The sequence below is a fragment of the Lissotriton helveticus genome, chromosome 1_1 (assembly GCF_964261635.1).
Source record: "Lissotriton helveticus chromosome 1_1, aLisHel1.1, whole genome shotgun sequence".
NCBI lineage: Eukaryota > Metazoa > Chordata > Amphibia > Caudata > Salamandridae > Lissotriton > Lissotriton helveticus.
The window spans coordinates 204,099,114-204,115,171 of record NC_136057.1 but is presented as its reverse complement, the minus strand read 5'-3'; the positions used below and the strand labels follow the sequence as shown (position 1 = coordinate 204,115,171).

Sequence of the window (16,058 nt, the reverse complement as noted above, 5' to 3'; positions counted from 1 at the left end):
GTGTCACTCATAGTCGTTAAAATGTCACTCATAATTACAATGAAATTATGAAAATGTCACACATAGCAATCTGAAACCTTGGCAGCTATGGCTAAACATTCCTCAGCCAAGTTCCAATGGAACTGGAACACAGAATAAATGAAAAAGCTTACAGTGAACATGTTAGAAATGTAACATAGACTCAGCCTGGGATCCTTCAGTTGGGCGGCTTTCATTGAAGTTTTTCTCTCTCAACCCTCCATGAAGAGTATGGGGCCCCGAAAGCTCCTGCACTATAATAGTTTCTCACCACCAGCAGTACATTCTGGCAAATGTTAAACAAACAACCGATATATTTATAAAATACAATAAAATAAAATAAAGTACGTGTACAGTTTACCGCCGGGCTCTTGCTTTTAAATACTTATCTGCGCCCTCTAAAGCCCCTTTCACTCTCGCTTCAAAAGATGAATTCAGAATGTACCACTTCCGCTTCTGCCAGTAACACTGACGACGGACCGGAAGCGCCGCAGGATTTGCTTGCTGGTGCTGTATATTACCGAGTGCTCCAGCTGTCGGCCAGCGCCGCGTGCTGCCTGTCCCTGGGCAGGTTCAAGTTCCCCTTCTCTCAATAAATTGGTAAGGCGTCTCTCGCTTCCTCTTGATGCATTTGTTCTGCGGGCCTCTACTTTTTCATATTGGAACTTTGAATTTGTAAACATTTCTTGCTGGTTTATAAATGTAGTTTTGCATCGTTCAGTGTGTCGCAACTTGGGCAATAACATCAGCACTTTGAAATTGTGTATACGAGGGTGACCGGATATTCTAAACTGGGCATGCCTCAGTAGTAGCCGCTCAGGTTTGAGTGCTGAATCTGGCGATGGGACTTGAGTTCCCACTAATATATGCCCACGGGTTGGCAATACCTGTCACGTTGTTTGCGGGCCGAACGTGCGCGAAGCTCGCGCATTCCCAGGGTCCTTCGACAAAGACAAGGTGTTAAAGAGTGATCAGCATTTCCCACGGGGAATGGGATATCGGAGGCATTTAAGGATGCATTTCAAATCCATCTTTCATGTCCTATACATTGAGCCCCCAAGCGTCATAAAAGTCAAGGCAGAATATATATTTTACTTGATGAAAAGATGCCTCATTTAAAAGCACCAAGCAAGTGCACTTCTTGTATGAAATGTCACGTTGACTCATTTATACGCTCAACTCCTCACTGTGTGAACAAATGTGCAGGTAATCCACAATAGTAAAATAACTTACATTTTCTTTTCACATTTCCAGTTGATCCATTGTATTTTGCTGTGGTACTCCGAGTCAAGCAGCCTCTTCAGAGTACCAGTAAAAATAGAACGTGATCGGAAAGCTCTTAGACCTCTGTAAGTGGATTATATATGAAAAGATGCATTGTGAATCGTATATTTAAATTCATATAACAAACATATTTCTACGTTTTGGATGGCAATTCTTTTGATCAATTGACGTTGACGCATATCAACTACGCTATTCCCCCCCAGCTATTATTCTTCAAATTTGTTATCTGCTTTTGGGATTCAAGGATGGCAAGCTCATGCATCCAGCACTGATTGCTTAGTGTAGTTCAAAATGAATAAATAAGTTGCATATCATGCCTCGCAAAATCTACTAGCCCATTCACAATGGCGAGTCAGTTTTTTTTAGTGCTAGACAGTTTTCCTAGCTACTGGCCCAACGTGGAGAGGGTTTAAAGGCCTGAATTGCTGCACTAAATGTGGCCAATGTCCTGCAGCTAACTGAATGCAGTCTTGTGCCATGCAACGCTCACACAAAATGTTAAAAAATGTTATGCTAATGATATTGCGTTTGGTGATCATACAAGCCTAGACAAATCAGATTTTTTTTTTTACCAGACCTATAGATTTAGTGACTTGAATAATCTACTCGATCTAATGCACTTGACCCGTAATCATGTCTCCAATTGTGTGATCCTTGGCAAATATTTGATTTCACTGTTGTCGTTTTCTTCATGATCTCGTATAATAAAAATATAGCCCACATATAGGGTACACATGACCTCTCAGTTGTCTTTTAGTTCAATACTGCACTGTCGTCAGGGTGGGGCGGTAATGTTTCTCAGTTCATATTTAAAAATTCTCCCTCTTAATAATTATGTCACTAAAACAAGATGTTGTAATGTCATTTACAGATTGATATTTTTAATTTAAATGGTTACAAACTTCCCTAGATCACAGCAGAATCTGCATTTGTCCATGCTCGGGGTTGGCACAAAACCAAGTCCTTTTTCCAGAACTGATTTTTGTGTCGAGGTCAGGGTGGTGTCTGATAGGTTTACCACTAAACTGGTGGGTTGCTGGTTGATGGGTAGTCTGGTGGACCCATGCTCTTGGTGTGGCTCCTCGTAGTCTCCAGGGGTTGGGCCCATTGTACTTGCAGGCTTCTTCTGGATTTTCCCCTCTGGGGTCCCCGTCCGAAAAAAGAATGGGTCTGTGGTTGTTCTTGTTCCCAGAATGGATGTGGCTGTTGTTGGTAAGCCTGTTGGTGGAAAAGCGGTGTGCCGTAGAAGAAACCCGGGATATAACACCAACAGCGACGGTTCAGAAACTGGCTCACAACACTCAGATGCCATCTACAATAATAACAACAGTAACAGGACCAGACGACCCCGCGGAGGACGCTTCAGGAACAGAGGCAGACAAAACTTTGGCTGGCCAGGATACCAGGGACCACCACCATACGGTGCCCACCACCTTTCTTCTACGGCACACCGCTTTTATCTATTGTTCTCATATCTATGAGGAGCTTCATAGAATGTGACTTTTATCCTAAAATGAGGTTTCTTGGTGCTATCCTAAAGAACCTAGTTATCACAGGACACCTGACCTGTAGCGCTCTACAAGACCTCTCAGAGTGAGGGTGAGAGCACAGCTGCTATGGCCCCAAGAGATCTTTGGTGTCTTTTATTCTGGTTATGAGAGAGAGGGGATGGATGGTAAAGCAACTTTTTTTGACTGGTGCAAACATGTGAAGATTTTGGAATACCAGAGAGAGAAGCTAAAGTGAGATAGTTTTTGGCATAACAAATAAAAATCCGCTTGCATCTGGATGCTGTCATTTACATTTGTTTATTAATAATTGTACATAGAGTAGATCAGACGTGTGGGGGGATTGCTTTACAGAATGCTGGTTACATTTTGAGTAAGATCAATGCAAGTAGTACAGCATTTAAGTAATGTAAAATAGAGTGAATAGTATATTAGCAAATGTAAGCAAGTAGGTTAAGAGCGGGAACACTACATATAAAACAGAAATACAAGCAAGCGCTGCAAATAATGTTGCGATAAAGATGAACAAAAAGCAGGCAAAGGCAGATCCTCTTGGGTTAATGGGAAATTATGCCCTAGAAATGTTTCTATGTGATGGTATATAAAAGTCAGACCTGCTGGCTTTGCCTACACTTTAAGTATTCCTGTTGCTATATTATTCAAAGTCGAGATTCAACACGATGGGTACGATTGTAAACCTAGGATACTTCAGAATCAAACACACGAGGGAACTCTTATTTGTTGGGAATGTGTAGCTTGCAGGTGCTCTACACAATGTCCTGGTGGTGGTATGGAAAACTGAGCCAAACCCAAGACCTGTATTATTGGCAACCTAGGGACAGGTGGACCAATTTTGCTCACATAAGTTCACCTGAACATTGCATTATTACAGGGAGTGGGGCAAGATCCAGTAGTGAGGAAGATTGCTGCCTGGTGTAATAAATTCCAGGTGTATGACGAACAGGAAGGAAAAAACAGAGGTAGTGTGGTACTTGAGAAACCGAGGTGCACAAAAAACAGAAGACACGGGAAAGAAACTAGACACGATGATAATAGTTTGATCCAAGGGCACGCTCAGTGCATTGCGAAAATGTAGTGATTAGACGCCAACACTGAAAAGGCGGAAAACCTCCGTAGGACCTCAGGTTCTCTGTCTGCTTGATCTGTGTGGGACAGGATTGTGCACGGAAACGGAAAGTGCTATGTAGTTAGAGCAACGTTTCAAAGCACATTTCTTATTTATTTATTTTTTACTACAAATTTTATTTGGTTTTTCGTTGAAATAATGGGAGAACGCCCTACAATGACCGGTAGGAGAAAATGACTGAAGATCTTAATAATTCCAACATTTTGACCAAAATCCAACACCTGCCCAACATGCAGGGGGTAAAAATTCGACCAGAGTGCAGATAGTGCTAGATCTCAGGACGTGTCCATGTAAGTTTTTAAATGTTAACTAAATATTTTATACCAAAATGGTGAACCAATATGTTTTTGCCACAGGAGATATAAAAGTAACCTGCTTGTGTTTTGTTAGAAAGCCTGCCTTCAGGGTTGGGTTTTCTTTAGTTGATGTAGACTGGGGTGAGGGAGAGCGCAAAAAAGTGGTAATCCATTACTTTGCACTTTGGCATAGCTGAATATATGGTATTCAAGGCTTGTTAAATTTCTCCTTATTTTTCACCTACCACAGAGGAATCTATTCGGTTGTATCCTGTGGTGCTCTTTTGAAACTGGCATATTGGTTTGCACTCTGGCTAAAAGGAGAACACCAATGGGTAGTCTGGGCGACTACCATCAGGTCCTTTAGAGCTCCCATGATTTGTCCCTATTTAGGTCTCGCCTAGCGGTGCAGTGCATGCGCTGCTCACTTTTCGAGACATGCAGTGTACAATATAGGTGAGGGAAGCCCCGCCCACTTTTTAATTGGCTTGTGGCTTTGTTGTTTCTAAATGCTGCCTTCTGATTGGTTTAGTCCCGCCTTATGACAGCCATTTCTCCTTCGACGGCTATTGGCCCCTTTACTGCATGTTTCCTGAGCACTACTTTTGTGCCAACCCTCCCGATGTACGTGCCTTCTCTCCCGCCCCTCCCACTCCCGTTTTTCAGACCTTAATCACACCCGTCCACCCGTCTGCAATGCATTAGGTCTCGTGTAAATGTGAGTCCTCTTACATTGCAAATGCTTATTATATCATTGAAGGTAAGGCAATTGGGTGTACTATGCTCTTAGCAAGACAGGTGTGTAATCCTCTATTTGGTTAATGCCAACATCATAGTACTCTCTTTCTACTGTGCCGTGAAACGTCAGCCATTTCGTTGTCCTACCTTTATGGCTATGACAACAACAGCAAACTCCGTCCTGGTGCCCCTTGTCAATTTCTATGGCTGGTCCTGTCTATTGACGCCCGGTGCAGTCCGCTCTCTATGGCACTGCTCTGCCGTGGTGTGCTCCGGTGACCCGATGGTTTGAGTTGGGGGTAAGACCTAGGAGATGGCGGAGAAGAAATCATTACGCCGACAGATCGAGCTGCTTCAGGGTGAGTAGGGGACGGAGCCAGGGAGAGGATGGAGCTAGACCTGGGGGCAGAGGCAGCACAATCACAGGCTCCATAGTTAGTGTCCGCTTCAGCTTGCTTGTTCCGTTACAATTGACACTTCCAACGCTTGCCACATGCTTGTTCTGCCACATTATCTGCTTGCTCCAAGATCTTGGTGCACACGTGGTTCGTGCCTGTTTATGCACAAATCCCTGGTAAAAGCTGTTAGCAGTTATACTAAGGCGTTTGCAGCACTTCATGAGTACCCTCCCAATTTAAGTGGGGGGCTCCAGATTTTTTGAAGCTATCCGTCTTCGGGTCCTAATCTCGTCAGAATGCAGATGACGTACATACTGACATACCTTCATCTCAGTCTCTGTTCGTGCTAATGCGATGGCAAACTGAACGAGGATGCGTTTCAATTGCAACTGCATTAACAGATGAACCTTATATGTCTGGCATGTGTGAAGTGCATTCACAGCTGGAGGTGCAAGTCTGTCACATGTGTTTGGTGCCGTACACCGCTGCATGTACAATCTGATTGTATTAGTAGCGCAAGACACCTGCAGTTCTCGCTGCCAGACTTTCATTGTAAAATCTAAGTGCACAAAGGGAGGCATAGATTTCACCGGAAAGAAGGAAGTCTTCGCAGCAATTCTGGGAATCAGACTCGCTCCCACCTGGGAAATACTGGCCTTGGTGACATATTTTAATCAAAAACTCATTGACAACAGCCCCATTTCATTATTTAACAGGAGGACACACAGCTGCACTACCGGAGAGGTGTCCCTGTACTTTCATCGTACTATCCTGCTAATATTAATACAGAATTTCACCAAACATGTAAAAAAATATGACTGCAGTGTGGGATTAGTAAGTGGTGATGGTGGTAGGGAAGTGACTTCAGCAGGAGAGACAGTTGGCCTAATGTTTTGTGGGAGATGCAGTGGTGAGGTGGACAATAGTAGCAAAAGTGGGTGATAGGCTGGCCTGACGGCCGAAGTATAGTGCTTCACAAGACTGGGTGTTTGATAGCAATGGGCATTATCTAAAAAGGGAGTGCAGATGATTCCATGGATAATATGGTGCATAGCAAAATACTTAGAAGGTCACAAAGGCGAGACCGTTGCATTGCAAATGCTTGTTTTATAGATGCGCCCTCTTTTATTTAGAAGTTGGTAAAGTTTAGGAGTCTGTTGCATTGGTGAACCAATCAGTGGAATGGAAAGATTTTCTTCACATAAAAGGTGCAACCGTCCAATGCCATGCAATCGATGTCGCACCTTGAATACTTTCTACTCCTGGTGCACCTTGTGGGGCGCTGTGATGAGGTTAAATTTCTTCCAAGGGGCATTTCAGATCAAACACAGCTGATCCTACGGTTGGCACATTCCAGTCCCTGAACAACCCCTGGCTGGCAACTGGATTCCTGAGTGCGGACTTACTGGTCCACCCAAAAGTTTGCCCAGGAGTTCTTAGAATTATACTTTCAGGATAATGAGGGTCCATGGAGACTATGGTTTGCCTGTGGAAAGTGTATTAAGTGGTAATAACTAGTGACCTCATTGCCCTTGTAACTAGGAAGAGGAAGGATAGGGAAAGACAGAGAGCAGAGGTGGAGGCAAAACTAGAAATCTGGGATGCTCAATACGTCCAGCAACCAGACTCCCACTTAGGCTCCAGAAAAGAAACGACCAAAGAAGAGTAAAACGGCTTGCTACAACTGGAGGTGTGGGCGCTCTACCGAGCCCAACAGTACAAACTGTATGAGGTGGGGAACAAAGCAGGGAAGTTGACATGGTTTTCTCATCAGGAGGAGGGGCAGAGTTGGATCCATAAAATCCAAACATGGGAGGTGCGCAAAGAAACTACGGTGGCAGAAATAGCCGAAGTTTTTGCTGATTTCTGAGATACTTGTACTCCTTGTGAATGGACCGGAGGCCGGCACATGACTTGGACCGGTTTCTCCACGATGTCCATGTCCCACAACTGGATAGAAAGATGGTTAGAACCCTCGAGGAGGGATGTATGACATTACAACGCATGCTTTTACATCGCATGCTTTTACATCGCAGTTTTTACAACGCATGCTGTTACAACACATAGCGCTTTGGGGTGCTGGATAGTGAATAGTTTAATTTACTATTCCAACTCCAGTCCCCGTGGACACTAGGGAAGGTGTTGGATAGTAAATTAAATCTATTCCCTATCTTAGATCGCCCCCCAGCGCAATGCGTTGTAATGGTGTGCGTTGTAAAAGTTGCGATGTAAAAGCACTGCGTGGTAAAAGTTGCGTTGTAAAGGATGTTTCCCCTCGAGGAGACATCCAGGAGGGTGAGTTTGCTGACTCACTGACCCAACTGAAATCAAGAAATACCCCGGGCCTGAATGGACTACACCCCGAGTTCTTTAAATGTGTCCAAGTGATTAAACTGATCTGTGATCTGCTCCACGAGGCCTGTTAGACAGGCACACATTGTCCTAATGCACAAATTAGGAAAACCCCCTAAATGCTGCTCCTCTTACAGGCCCATCTCTCTTCTTAACATTGAGAAGAAAATTCTTGTAAAAGTATTGACGACCTGGCTGCTTCAGGCAATTCACATGGTTGTACCACTGGACCAATCCAGATTTAGGCCCTACAGATCCACCCGGCATAACCTACAGTACTTGTTTGGTTGCCTAGTGCTTGGGGGGCATATACAGGAGCTGGACATAATCCTGGCGTTGGATGCCGCTAAGGCATTTAACTCACTTGAATGGCCCTACATGATGGCCCTCTTAAAGCACATATGTTTGGTCCTTCCTTCCGCTGTTGGGTACGACTCCTCTACACCTGGCACACTGCAAGAGTGAGGATCAGTGACACTCTATCAGGTGAGTGCGTGCTGGGGAGAGGGACGAGACAGGAATGCCCCCTCTACTTCGCGTTCGCACTGGAACCACTGGCTAATTGTATCCGGGGAAATGCACTTGTAGGGGACTATGCTGGGATCCCTATTGGAAACCTGTGGTCTCGCTGTATGCAGACGACAGATGATATGCTGTTGTACCTCCACAACCGGAGGACTTGATTGATTGGATTCTAGAGATTATAGGAGTCTTCGGTCGGTTTTCTGGCCATCGCACTAACTGGGGAAAATTGTGTGTCTTCCCGCTTGCGGGATGGCGACCACGAGAGAGCTGGAGCTGTCCGATACTCACTTAAGAGACAGGGTTTCGCTATCCGGAGAACAACGTCACTAGGGATCAGCATCTTTTCTTCAATTCCAATCTGGCCAGAATGCTAGAGGGAATACAAACAAGAAGTGAAACACTGGAGTAGGATTCCCAAATCCCTACTGGGCCGTGCAGGCTTTCACAAAATGATATGCCTCCCTAAATTCACATTTGCACTTCAGAACTCTTTTCCCGGTCCCCGAAATGTTTTTTTCAGCAGGTAGATGCTGTCACTAGGCTCCTTTTGTGGGGGTGGGGGGGGGGGGGGGGCTCTTCGGATAGCTCTTATGACACGGACCCGGACTACATTTGAGGGAGGTGTAACTCTACTAAACTTATGCCTCTATTACTGGGCAACCCAACTAGTGATGATAAACGACTGGTCATTGGTGGAACAGCGTGAACCCACGCTGTTAGTGGACCAGTGGGTTATGGATCCCCTGGAATACGTCCAGCAGTTGTACAGCAGGGGGTGGCTAGGTTTTTTAACTTCTTCCACAGCTATGGTGATCCAGTCTTGGAGAGGCCAAATAAAAGATGGTGTGGAGTAGCAAAATTATACTGGAAAAGCCTTTGCGGGACACAGCTACTTTAGCTCTGCTACATCAGGTGGAGGGCGGTTGGAAATGGGACTTCCTATGGATATCGAAACTGTGGGACGTTTGGACAAAGGCAGGAATGATGCCCTTTGAGGAACTACAAACACAGTATGAACTTGTGAGTGCCCAATATTTTCGATACCTACAGGTTAGCTGCATAAACAAACCAGAGGACGTACTGGAGGTAAGGTCCTTAGAATACAGAATACAGAGTACTGGGGTACCCATTACACCACCATGCAATATCATGTATACAGGACACTGTTGCTTAACACTTCACCTCACCTCCACCCCCAGAGGGTGCTGTGGGACAGGTGGGTGTGAGATGTAGTGGTCATAGAAGAGGATGAATGGAGCGATGCCTGCAAGTATCCCATGCGCGGTTGCCATTAGAGCTAGGTTCTGACTTAGCCAGCTGAAAATCCTTCATAGACCATACTACACCCGGGCGCGTTTATACGCGATGGGTAAGGCTGCATCGGTTCTGTGTCTGAGGGGATGTAAACAGTGGGTCACTCTGAGGCTCACGCTGTGGGACTGCCCAAAATTGAGAACCTTTTGAAGGGGTGTCAAAACCGAATTGAACAGGCAAATTGAACAGCCACTGGAATAGTCCCCAAAGTGGTACTGTCGGAGTCTGGGGGAGCAAACGTGGGACAGATACACTCATATTTTGCAACATCGCCTTAATGGTGGCTAGGCAGGATGTGGTCCAGCTATGAGGCACAGTCACTGTACCAACGGTAGACAGATAGGAAGCAAATATGTATTGCTGCATGAGAGCTGAGGGACTAATTTACAAGGCGAGGGCGTGCCCAAGTAAATTCACCAAGATATGGGGGCCCTGGCAGGGACTAATGGAGGACATAGAATAAGGGGTCTACCCCTGAAACCAGAGAACAGATCCATTTCGCAGAGTTGGAACCCATTGAATGGACAGTAGTTGTGTGTGGAGAACACAGAGTATCTGCTTGAATCCACAGGTCCTAGAGTGAGTCCAAAGGAGACTGTGTAAGGCACTCTTCAACAAACAAACTTTTCTTCTGACTCCATTAGCCGGCATCTTATTGAAGGGTGGTGGGGAGTGAGTGCACAGGGTATACATATGGTGTTACTATGTTTCTGTATGTACTATCTAATGGAAATACTTTAAATAAAAAGAGTCTGGGGGGTAAAAAGGCACAACCGCAGCAATAATGTTTATATTTCTGTGGTTGTGTCCCCATTACTGAACATGTGTTATTGTGTAGAGCTCTCCCTACAATATCCTTTTCTAAGGTATTCTTCTTATTTTGTCCACAGTTGAGGTGTATCTTACTTGTCTAAGTTTTGCAACATTTGCTGTACCTCACAGGTGTTGGAAGGGCAGTAATCCTCTCAATGTCCCACCACCACCTTAATGTCGCCAGCAGCACCACTACTTTTACGTACACCTCATGGTTCACCCCACTTGTACCTGTTAGCCAGGCCAGTTTTTTTCTGCTCTGACTTCTCTCCAGGGGCTTCCTTCCTTATACAGTTTAGTATAGTGGCTCACTGGTTAGAGGCGGCAGACCCGAGAGCAGAGAACGGCCCGGGACCAGGGTTCAATTCCCGGCGCGGCAGGTTTCTGGACCAGGGTCAGCGGACTCGATAATTCTCTCGCCTCGGTGCCCACTCTGATCAGCGTTCACACTCGGCAACTCTGGGCATTAGCTTGCCTCATCTTCACTAACGGCCCCACCAGACCGCCGGGGATGCCTGGTCTCACCCTGGAGATACCCATTAAGGGACCATCTCTCAGGGAAGCCAGGAAGGGTTTCGCAGCAGTCGAAGCGCCTTGGGACCCTACGGGTAAGTAGTGCGCTATATAAATGCCTATACATACATACAGTATCGTATTGTTCTTCCTCCCTTTGAGCACCCTCATGGCTTTCTGTAGTCATTCAATTTGTATTTTATGTGGTGCCCCCCAGCTAATGGGGGCTTTAATGTTTTTCTTACCTTTTTCAAATGCCATCCATCCAAAATCAGCATGTAATGAGTTCCCATGCAGGAAGTAGAGGTGTGTGGTAAATTGCACAACACTTGAGCGTGGTTTAGTGCACAGTTACATCTTGATGTAGTGAACCAGCAGTTACAGATGGTTTTCTATATCTGGGCCAGATCACTCAAATCAATCCTTGGGGATTCCAATCTTGGTGGCATGGCCGGGCATCTTGCTTTTCTTGACTGCAGGACTCTGCCGTCTGAATGCCTGATGTTTGGCAAGGTAAACCTTCCAACAGTCTAACCAGCTTGCCATTGAGTTCACACTTTTTTTTTCTCGAAGTTTTATACAGCGCAAACTTGACCCGACATCCGGTATCGAAGCGCTGTACATGAGCACCAGTTGTGTTACATGAGGACACATTCATTTTTGTTAGGCACTGTGAGATTAAGTGATTTTCCCAGAATCACAGGATATTGAGCGTCGTTGCCGAGACTCTAACCCGGTTCCCCAAATTTGAAGTCCACCGCCCTAACCGTTAGGCTACATCCTCTCCCCCATCTTGACCTCTTCTGCCTCTGAGCGCCCACCTCTCACCAGCTTGAAATAACATAATCAGCAGGTTCAGAGACACTGGTGTTTCTAGTCTACAACTCCTGTGGAGCCCTCGCTGTTGCCGATATCTTGGGCATCCCACACTAACTCTTGTCCCTCACTCCCAACAGCAGTGATTTTGAGCCACTAGAAGCTCTCCATTCCTGCAGGAGGCATACAACGGATTAGGATATCCTTAAACATCTTCCAACTAAGTAATGTCATTCCATACATTGATACTGTACCTTCACCTTACAGAACATCTTCTTCATCTGCCTTACATTATATATTTATATTTCAGGGGGTTTTGCGGATTAAAACGAGAAAATGATTCATTTCTTCACACGAAGAAGTTTTCAAACAGGCCTCCAGGTATGATTTTTCTTTCTATCATGAATCGCAGCCCATACCCTGATCTCTGTGTGTAGCAGTGTGGGACCAGAGCAGAGTGGGTGGGCTGGTTTGTGGAGATGCAATGGGGCTGTCTGGGCACAGTCATAGCCCTGCTGATTTGTGCACAGGTTCCATCTGACCCACCCTTGGTGTTTACTGCTTCTCACACATACACAATCCTTTGTAGCCTTTTGACAATCCGATGGAATTCCTCTTCTTCCCCTAAACTGACTACAGTAACAGTTTATTTGCTCACACTTATTGAGGTACGAACGTACTGACTTTGCCCTCCGAGTTAAAGGGAGACCCTCACACCCCAATGATCGCCAACCCCGGGGGTTTATCACCCTTCATTCCACCTGCTGAGATTCCAAACGTGAGCTAGGCGAGGAGGGATGTCAAACCATGGTGAGAAACACAACTGAGTAGGAGCAACATTGGCAGGTTTGAATAAAATGAAGCTTTATAGCTAGAATGCATCCCTATTGTACAGAATGCATTTCTCGTGCATGACTTGGTTTTTCATGAGGTGTTTTATTTTCTTATCCCCGCAGGCTCAAAGGCATGGAGTTCATCTGCTTCGTCTCCTAGGAAACCCTGCCGCAGCTCAGTTTCCTAGACCTTCCCACCAGGGTGTCCTTTTCCAATGTCTAAGGCCTTCATTGATGTTCCACTGCCAGCAACACCTATCCACCTTGAGCCTGTCCAGCGGGCACATGCTGGCCACAGACCAGTCCAGGGCATTGCACATCTCGCCACATTGCTTCAAGAAGAGGAAAGCGGCAGAGCCCGAGCCCAGAGAGCTGGACTTGCTACGATATGACATGAAGGAAATTAAATATAGCCCCAAACCTGCTGTCTACTTGGGAATGGCTGGGCTCATCCCTTTTGTCTCTGTGCCGCTCATCATGGGTATCACTGAGGTCTACTACCCTGAGCTGGCCTTTGCCCAGATGGCATACAGTGCTTCTATCCTCTCCTTCCTTGGGGGAGCAAGGTGGGGATTTGCCATTCCTGAAGGGAGTCCAGCCAAGCCAGACTGGATGAACCTGGGAAATAGTGTTGTACCTGCCCTGCTGGCCTGGGGAGCACTCCTCTTCCACGATAACCTGACTGAGGCCACCATACTAGTGATCGTGGGCCTTGGCATTGCATTGCACTATGACCTTGCCCTTCTCCCAACCTACCCTTCTTGGTTTAAGGCTCTTAGAACAGTCCTCACCCTGGTTGCTGTTTTTTCTCTTGTTGGCACATTAGTGGCATCAGGTGTGTATCCAGAGAAGTCGCTACAGAGCAGCTAAACCGCCAGGCATCATTGTGCATAGTGGCAGGAGACACTACCATTCCTTCAGCTCGATGAAGATATTTCTGGGGTTCGTCCATGCTCAAAACATTGGTGCGGTCATGTGGTCTCATTTTGAACAAATGCAATAGCGACGGTGAAAGAACCTTTTTGGTCTCCAGATCAGGTGTGATTGCAAATGATGAAACTTAAATGGTACTGTGAGAGGTGTACTCAATGAGCGGTCTGTGCGAGGGAGCTAGAAGGCTCCAGTTCGGTTTCATAGAGTTAAGTGCTGGTATTAGGATTCACAGTTCTTGGGATCTCAGAGGATCAAGTGGATCGAGTTAGGGTCAATAGGCTGTGCTAGTAAATATTGCGAAGCAACTCGGCCAAATAGTGCTCTTATTCAATTTCTGATGGAGGCCTCAGGAAGGCACAGTTGCCATTGGAATCGTGTCAGTCGCCAAGGGGATAAAGTGTGGACCGTGCTTCCCTCCTCGTTGTCTTTCACCTTCCTTTTAAATCATCCGCCCTATTAAAGCTCATGAACCTGTCTGCTGCTTGTTAAAGGATGTTTTCTTTCTCCAATTTCCGGAGTGCTCTTAAATAAATATTAACTATATTTAAATAGTGGCTGTTCTTTGACTTGGAGGGCTTTCTTCAGGCTTGGATGCATTGTGACTGTTAAACATAGTTTGTTTTAGAGCTGTACTTTACAATACAAACCTATCCAGTGCTTTTATATTGTATTCACCTCCTCATGCCCAGCCCTTTTCCAGGTCTTAGGCCTTTTAAAGGCAACTGGGCTGTTATCAGATAGCTGCTAACTACCACTTACTTGTAGGAGTAACTCAGAAAGGTGCTAAAATACAGTTAACATTGTAGCTTATCGACTGTGGACCAGAGAGGGTGAGCCATTCCAAGGTCTGGAAGTCCTTGCGTCTTAGTATTTTACTATAAATGATGTTTTTCTGTAAGACTAGTTTCCAAAATGTATGTTATGGGGTATTGGGTGATGTATCAGCAAATTGTCGTAGTTTTACAGCGATGTATGACATGACAACGCGGGCTTTTACCCCGCGCTGCCATTACGACGCTGCTTTTACAACGCAACTCTTTACAAAGACTTGCGCTGGATAGTCGAATAGTTTAATTTTCTATTCCAACTCCAGCCCACGTTACAGTAGGGAAGGTGTTGGAATAGAAAATTAAACTTGTAACGTTGTAACGACTTGCATTGTAAAAGCAGCGTCGTAATGGCAGCGCGGGGTAATACCTGCGTTGTCATGGCTGCTCACCGTTTTACAGTACACTTATGTGCATGAGGTGGTACAACACCTGCAGGATGAAGCCCAGATAGATGAAAAGTAGTAAAAACAAACCTCAAAGGGCCCTTAGTTGGATGTATTAATTAGCTAGTCCCATAAAAAACTTGGAAGCAGAAAGCAGGTGACATAGGTCCTGGGAGAGAAGTTATACAAGAGGTATTCAAACCGGGGGGGCCTTAATTGATCCTTGGTCCGGCTCTGGCCAAGGGAAGCCTCATGCTGATAACCGTGCTTTGTTTTTATGTGAGTCTCAGTAAGTCACTCTGTAATGGGCCATCACTAAAATCTTTTGTCATTTATGTCCTGCCTGGGAGTAAGTCTTAACAGAGAAGGGTCTATCAAATATTCCCCCCACCCTCCCATTGCTGATGACCCACTGTGGATACCTAGTTAGGGCTGTCTGACCGACCAGAATAGTATGTTTGACAATCTTGTATTTGATTGCATTTTTTAAAGAAGTAATGGAACTTAACTGCAATGTTTAAATATGTTTAGACATATTTAAACATTGGCAATTTATTAGAATAATTGTGGAAAATTCTGCGGGGGAGGGGCGATTTATTTTATTTATTTATTACACTGGGTGTGGGGAGGGAGTGGGAGGCGTGGCAATAAAGATTGAAGACCATGGCGTTATACCTGGGTCTGGCTCCCTCAGATGTCTCACATTTTCCAGGCCTATACATTATGAACAGTAGGTCACGTTAAAAACGGGCACCGAAGATACTTTGAGGACACAGTAAGGCCCTGCCTTACCTTCAACTCTGGAACTGCAGGTCAAAAAGAGAATTTGTTTTGGAAATCAAGTTAACAAACCTTAGCAAATGGGGGGAAAAGGCACTGTTAAAAGCAAATGGCTATACACACTCCCATAAAGTAGTGCAGGCCAAAGGGTGTTGCAGACTGATCGACAGACAATTTGATGCTACTACATGTTCTCAAACCTGATGCTTTATGGATTCTGAAAAGGCCAGGTAAGCCCCACAAGTAGTTCTCCATAAAGTCTTCGTTAAGCTGGGCTTTGCCTTCCTTGCATTCGGTCAGCTCATCTGCAGCACAATATATTTTCGTTCTTCAGAGCTGAGCACAGATGGTCATGGACACATTGGGGAATGGGCGGGAAGAAATACCAGCAAATAAGTGTCCTGATCAGTTGATCACTTTGACCTTGACTGCGGAGCTGGTCCAAGATTCTAAAGAAAACAAATAACTTTGTGGTGCAGTATTTACCAAGTTCTGGTGCACTGGTGAGAAACCAGCCCTGAAGAGAAGGTGTTGCCACCTTTGAAATCCTAATTCCAACCAAAATGTTATGCACACT

The 16,058-nt window shown here is 45.4% G+C and overlaps 1 protein-coding gene across 2 annotated transcripts; it reads left to right on the top strand.

Moving 5' to 3' along the window:
- Positions 1-456: 456 nt before the first annotated feature.
- TMEM69 (transmembrane protein 69) lies at positions 457-14,042 on the top strand. Of its 2 annotated transcripts, XM_078664275.1 has the most exons (4): positions 458-618; positions 1,273-1,367; positions 12,033-12,103; positions 12,679-14,042. In XM_078664275.1, exons 3-4 carry the CDS (start codon positions 12,059-12,061, stop codon positions 13,423-13,425), a joined length of 792 nt encoding a protein of 263 aa, XP_078520401.1. In that variant the 5' UTR covers positions 458-618; positions 1,273-1,367; positions 12,033-12,058; the 3' UTR covers positions 13,426-14,042. The 2 variants fall into 2 exon arrangements, with proteins under 2 accessions (XP_078520451.1, XP_078520401.1); XM_078664325.1 differs by lacking the exon at positions 1,273-1,367 and having other exon boundaries at positions 457-618.
- Positions 14,043-16,058: the final 2,016 nt, after the last annotated feature.